This window comes from Mycteria americana, assembly GCF_035582795.1.
Source record: "Mycteria americana isolate JAX WOST 10 ecotype Jacksonville Zoo and Gardens chromosome Z unlocalized genomic scaffold, USCA_MyAme_1.0 Scaffold_30, whole genome shotgun sequence".
Taxonomy (NCBI): Eukaryota; Metazoa; Chordata; class Aves; order Ciconiiformes; family Ciconiidae; genus Mycteria; species Mycteria americana.
The window spans coordinates 1306433-1313391 of record NW_027445437.1 but is presented as its reverse complement, the minus strand read 5'-3'; the positions used below and the strand labels follow the sequence as shown (position 1 = coordinate 1313391).

The window sequence follows — 6959 nt, the reverse complement described above, 5'->3', positions numbered from 1 at the left end:
CCGGCACCGCCGCGGCCGCTCTGTCCCGCCTACGGCGCTCTCTATGGTCGGCGGGGTTGGCCGCTCTGGCCCCTCTAGGCCGCGCCGCGCCCCGCTCGGCGGGCCGCTGACACGGATTCCGGGGCTCGGCCGCGCAAGCGGGCGCCGGGTGAGCGCTCCGCCGGCTGCGCGCGCAGCCCGCGCTCCTGGCGCCGAGCAGCGCGCCGCGGCCGCCATCGCCAGGGGGTCCCGGCCCCGGCCGTGTCCGGGAACAATAAAGCTCTTGTTGAGAGCGCCGGGGGCTGGGCGCCGGGCGAGCCCCTTCCCTGCTCCTCGCTCCGCCGCCGCCGCCGCGGGCCCTGCGCCCGGTGCATGGAGAAGCAGGGCAGGATGGACTGCCCCGCGCTGCCCCCGGGCTGGAAGAAGGAAGAGGTGATCCGCAAGTCGGGCCTCAGCGCCGGCAAGAGCGATGTCTACTACTTCAGGTACGTGCCGGCGGGGCCGCCCGGCCCGTGACAGTCCGCTCCCCCGGCGGGACGGGGCCGGCCCGGGCAGGGACCGGCGCCCGCGCTCCTCCGCGCCACCCCCCCCCCCCCCCGGCCCCGCACCCCGGCGCTGCCACCTGCTCCCGAGCTCCCCCCTGTCAGGGGCGGCGGGGAGGGTCGGGGCCGGTCCCGGTCCCCTCCTGCCGCCCGCCTGTCAGGGGCCGCGGGGGGTCCCGCTCCCCTCCCGCCGGCCCGCCTGTCAGAGGGCCGGTCCCCTCCTGTCGCTCGCCTGTCAGGGAGCCGCCGCTCCCCTCCCGCCGCGGCTCGCCTGGCAGGGGGCGGCTGAGGGGCTCGGTCCGCTCCCGCCGCCCGCCTGTCAGGGGCCGCTGGGAGGATGGGGCCGGTCTCCGCACGCCGCCGCCCGCCTTTCAGAGGGCCGGTGCCCTCCCGCCATGGCCCGCCTGTCGGGGGGGGGAGGCCGGTGCCCTCCCGCCATGGCTCCCCTGTCAAGGGGGTGAGGCCGGTGCCCTCCCGCCATGGCTCCCCTGTCAAGGGGGTGAGGCCGGTCCCCTCCCGCCGCCTCCTGTCAGGGGCCGCTGGCTGGTCGGGGCCGGTCCCCTCCCGCCGCCGCCCGCCTGACAGGGGCCGCTGGGGGGAGCGGCCCTCACGGCCGCGCTGAGGAGAGCGCCGGTGCCGGGAGGAGAGGGGGCGGACGGGCGTCCCTCCTCGGGCAGCGCCCCGAGGCAGCCCAGCCCCGGGGGCGGCGGCGGTGGGGATCGGTTGGCCGCCGCCTGCGGGGGCCGTGGGCGCAGGACAGCGGCTCCCGCCGGCGGCGTGGGGGCCCTCGGGGAGAGGCGCCCGCAGGGCGGGCTGGAGGCCAGGCCCCCCCCCCGTCGGAGCTCCTCCTGCCGCGTGTGCAGGAGCCCCGGGCAGCCAGCCGTGCCCCTCGCTCGGGAGGAGCCGCCGGCTGTCTGTAGCGATGCTCCATGGTTCCCTGCCACCACCAGGCGACTGCCAGCGCAGGGCTGGCTGGCTGCAGGGCTGACAGCTGGGCAGCCGGGGAGCTAGCAGGGCTTGTAAGGAGCCCCTCGGCCCGCTTTTCCTTTGGGAGAGGAGTGCTAGTGCTGCTGCACGCTGGCCCGTGACAACTCTCCCGAGCCTAGCTTTTCAGTAGAGCAGGATCGGCCTAAAGAGAACACCCCCCTGCATTTCAACTAAGTCAGAGTTGCCATAATCTGTACCCAAGTCGTCCTACCAAAATAGTTAGGTCATTGGCGGGGGGCACACACACACCACGCTGAATTAATTAGGAAGCTTACCATTAGTAACAACAGTTGGAATTTTAGTAAAGTTACAAGCATGCAAAAATTGGAGAAGTCTTGCCACTGCTAAATGTTCTCGTTATTACTGCACAGGTTATAGTAAAACCAAGAGAAGCAACAGCAACCTAATTTTGTTTCACCCTCCCGCTTGCTTTCAGAAACTGAAAAGATAGTTCTTTTCTCAAGGCAGAAATCAAATAAATGCTGAAGCCTTGCTCTTAGGCCATGCTTCTGTAAGTCCGGCCTGCTGCACAGCAGAGGAAGCTGTCTTCTGCAACAGCTAACCTCCTACCCACAGCACCTCTATTTATAGCTCTATATGCATCTGATGAACCACACCTGAAACCTCTTCCTAACACTGCTGTTTCCGAGCAGGCCTAGCAGTCTCCTTTTGTTGCAATGAATGGACTCAGTCTTTCTGCTCCCCGGCTGGAGGAGGGAGAAGTCGTGCTCGCTCCCTCTCAGATACCAGCTAATGGAAAAGTCGGTTTCTGTCAGTGTTGAATATGGCATCATTTGACCCATCACGTGTTGCTGCTAAAGAAAATTAAACGTCTGACAAAAGGATCACCGGATGTGGAGGAGGAATGTTGATTTTTCGTGAGCTTTTTGAATGAATCCGATTGAAAACTTTTTTAGACAAGTTCTGTTTTTTGTCTTACCGCCTTTGTCTGACTTGCGCTCCCAACCGTATGCTAATATTGCGGCAGGTGATTGGGTAGCATCTGGCATCACTGTCTATCTCTTTGCATCTGCCTTTCCTTTCTGCCGTGCTGCCTCGTGAAGCCTGTCTGAACGATTGCACTTGAGTCTACAATCTGAATCCTGTTTTCTGGATGGGTCCTGGTTTTCTGCAGATTGCTAAACTGAACTTTCTGCGTAGCATTATTCTTTCCAGAATTAAATGCCAGACTTTTCTCAAGCCAGACTGCTGACTATGTTGGAATATATTTAATGTAGAAAGCCCAAGTAACTTCAGCTCTTTGCTCAGAATGACCTGGTTTAAAAACACTTGACTTTAGCCACATGTTTGTCCCACCAGAATATAGGGGTGTCAGTGTTTTATGTATTACGGATCCTTAATTAAACTATGAAAACCTGGGAAAAATGCAGTAAGTTCTAGGATTTCCAGGTTTTAGTTTTTGCTTTGCAAAGAATGATATGTAACCTCATTAAGTTCATTAAGGCACCTTAGTTAGCTGACTAAAATCCTGAGGTTTATGCTTTTACGATTTCTTAAGGCTAGAAAAAAACCAAAAAGGGATTGAACAAAGCTTCGTTTACTGTGATGGTCTAAGTAATAATAGTAATTAAGAACAACTCTTGCAAGATTAATACATGTTGCAATCTACCTTATTTGCATTTTGAAACTTGCTTGTTTCAGGACTGCTTTATGGTATTTTAACATGTCACGCTTTAAGAAGATGTGAACCAGTTGCTCAGGTAGAGTAAAACACTCCCAGTAGTTTCTGGTAGGATGGTTTTTTGCCCTTCTTCACATATATCCATGAGGCTTCTGACCTTCGTGAGATTATCATAAAAAAGCTATTAAAAAGTGGTGGAAATACTTCACAAATACTAGACTAGATCAGACCACAGCTTTTGAGGTTAGCCTCTTCTGCGTAATGATCTGAGCCTTCATCCTTCACATTTTGCCGTTGCCTAAAACCCCTGTTAAGAAACTCTTTAACACAATTTTTGGTGAAGATGCAAGACTGTAATCTGCTCATCACTGACTCCAGAATTCTGTCTTTTTAATGTGGGAAAGTGGTAGGAATAAATGTTTCAAATTTTAGGACACCTTCCAGCATGGTTAGCAGTGATGCAGATCTTCTGCCAAACAACCGCAAAATTGAAACTAAAAACTTACCAGGCAACTCATAGCTTCGAGTTTGTTGATTTCGCTACAGATTACAGGTTTGGAAAAATAAGTAGTCGTTTATGTCTAGAGAAATAACTTCTGTTCAGTAACAGGACTGCTTCTGCACAACCAAAGTGAAACAAATAAAAAATGTTTTTATGGCTGCAGGCAGGACTGGCATAGGAAATTTATCTTTTTTTTTTTTTTTTCCCTTTTCATTCTGTTATAGCTATGAGGCAGATTTCAGCACTGCTATATTTAAAACAAATGAAAATCTGTTTTGATCCAGAAAGTAGAACAGGCCAAATACATTCAAAAGAGTTATGTCACTCTAGCTTTGTTGGGGGGGGGGGGGGGGGGGGGAGGGAAGAATGTTAATAAACGCTACGTTGTTAAAATATGTAGTTGGGTACAAAGTGGGTTTTAGTTTGTGTGCCTTACACAGACTAATATTCCCTAAAAGCCTGCATCGTCAGGATTTGGCATGACCACTTAAAGAGCAATACCACGCTTTTTGGCAACTGTAGGACAATGACAAAAATTGTGCGTTGCATTGGAAGTTTGTACGTCTTCAGAATAATTCACTTCAACTTCCAGTTGCTTAATTTTATACAGTCAGAAGAAAGAGAATTCCACGTGTGTCTTGATTTGAGGACAGTAGGCTTGCACAGGTGACACCAGAGGCCTGGCTTGGCTTGCAGAATCCTTGTGAATGGTGATGGAGAAAAATCTAATTCTTCTGGAGCCGAGTTTGAGGGAGGAGAGGATTACTATATTTAGTAATATAAACTTATTTGATCTAGGGAATAGTGCATTAAAAATCATGATACTGAATGTAGGACAAATGCAAACCAGCACAGCGTTCTCAGAATAAATACTTGGTTTAGACTTTAATCCCCACGTCAGGTAACTTCCTGGAAGGTTGTACGTGCAATAGGTCTGGTGTGCGGTGCCTGTAGCTCGAGCGTGTATTCTAGTGAATACAGATGTTCTGTCTTAAGAGCAAGGAATATTCACAGTGACAATGACACAGATTAAAGTTGAGAAGAAGATTACGATGGTGTTGAGACAAAACAGTGTCCTTTTGAATCAGTTTGAGATACGTAGCAACTGCCAGGAGTATACGTGAGCTTTTCTAGTTTCAAGAAGGTAGGAATTCTCTTAATGACCGTCTTGTCCATACTATAAAGTGAACGCTCAACTTGCAGCAAAGGTGATCTGGAAAGTAATTTTTGTTCATCCTCAAGAAGAAGAAGTCCTCTTTTGGAATGGCTTGTCTGTCTTTGCTACAAAGTCCTTTATAATGTCTTCCCTATATCTGCAGAGTGATAATCTGAGAGTATTCTTTCACTTTGTCTACAGACAGGATATTACATTTAAGGCTATACATCTGATTTTTCTTTTAAATCAAGCTGCTGTGCTTGTACAAACCATATTTCCAATTTGTCGTAACTGTTGTTATCTTATTGTAGTCAAAGTTATCTGAGAAACTTTACGCAAAGAGCGTTTTTTAAGTGCCTCTCCTAGTAGTACCCTATTTATGTAAGGCCTAATACTGTAGTGAATTGGCAGCATTTTTTTTTTTAAGTGTTATTTATTCAGTGTACTATGAGGTAGGGGGTGCTGCTGTCCTGTCAAAAGACTCAGTCATGCTTCCAAAGTCCTGCAAAAGTCTGAGTGAAGTGGGAACTTTGAACATGGGTATATCAGCTTCTGCTTTCTTGACCCCTTCTTTTTGTCAGTAAAATCCCATTAGTGTCTCTGACCCCCTAAAGTGCTTACCTGTTGAAAAATGTTTCTTAAACTCTGGCATGAAATTACTTCTTTCAGAGCAGCAGCAGCAGCAAGTTAATACTCTGTTTTGATGCATTTGTTCTTCGTGGGAAAAAAGCAAGCAAAAACTACTCTACTTTTTGCTAGTCGAGATTAAAAAAGCCAAGTAGTTGACACCGTTTTCAGTGGATTCTAATAGGCTGTTAAGTTTAACTACAAAAGCTTTTCCAGTATAGGTGCACCCACGGGGCAAACAGACATCCCTTTGAAGTTTGTTTTGTGGTTTGACAGTAAGATAAATGCCGGAGAGTTTCCAGTGACAGTAGAATGAGTTTAATTCTGTGTTCCTTTTTTTTTTTGCCGCCCCCCCCCCCCTTTTTTTTTAGGGAGACCTTTACCTTTATCTTTAGAAGTGAACAAGTCGTGACTTCCTCACTGATGCTCAATTGTGCTTATGTTATACATAGGCTTATTGGGTTTTTGTTTCCAAAGGTAATTAGAGCGTAGAACAAGCCCTAATAGTGAGGTCTAAATTTTGAGAATGTATTTCACCTGTGCAAGAAAAAAATTGCTGCCATTAGCTGCTTTTTAATTTCTTAGTGCTGCTCCTATTATATCTTTTTTTCTGCAGTGCACCCGCTTCAGGGGCTGGCGTTCATTGAGGAGAATTTTCAGTTGCCACCTTGTTCTTCTCATCTCTTCGGAAAGTCTGCATCTTTTCTCCTTCACTGCTCATAACTGCACTGCTTTTCGAAACTTAAATGAAAACCAGCACAAGGCCAATGATAATAACAAACAAGTTAGTCCAAGTTTTCTTGTGTAGGCTTTCTCTGATCATCTTTAGGTTTTAGTTTGAATATTTTGGCTGCCTTTTCTTTTGCCTGTTGGAAGGAGGATGTAAAAAAGAAGTTTAAGTGGAACGGGTGTTATTTTGTATTTCCATGGCTCAATTACTTGCACTGATCTCTGAAAATGCATGGTAACAATCTCCCCTACTTAAGTTTGGGGCAGCGTCGGCAATGCTGGTTGAACCATGCTGCCTAATGGGGTCTTAGTATGTAAACTAAGTTTATTTTCTTTACAGGGTGAATTCATCCCTGTACTGGATGATAATAATGATGATGGCAAAGTCGTAGTGGTAACTCTGACTTCATTTTACGAGGGCACAATGAATCAGTCCTCTGTCCCAGCAAAGGAGCTCATCAGGTTGTTTAGGAAACAGAAACAGATTCTGATAAATGCATCCAAAATATTTCCATAAATAGGAGATTAAATAACAATCTAGAAATTAACCTTTTACAGTTTATTGGTGCCAGTTGCTGTTGGTGATTTAGTGTGGTGGTATAAATGATACATACTATTGTGTAGAAAATACATTTTTGTTGCAAGTGAAATTAGATACCAATGCTGAACTCCTTTGAAGGCATGAAAATGTATTAGGTTATGCCATTCGTGTAGTGACTTCTTTACTGAATCTTTGAACGTCTTAGAGTGTGTGTTTGAGTATTTGCAAACAAATCTTTGAGGGAAGATATCTCC

General features: G+C 48.5%; 1 protein-coding gene across 1 annotated transcript in view; it reads left to right on the top strand.

The window, feature by feature from the left end:
* Positions 1-329: 329 nt before the first annotated feature.
* Positions 330-6959, top strand: part of MBD2 (methyl-CpG binding domain protein 2) — a 43634-nt gene continuing 37004 nt past the window's right edge. The window contains exon 1 of the mRNA XM_075489113.1: positions 330-464. Within this exon, the coding sequence (XP_075345228.1) occupies positions 352-464 (113 nt within the window). The 5' untranslated portion in view covers positions 330-351. The remainder of the gene's footprint in view (positions 465-6959) is intronic.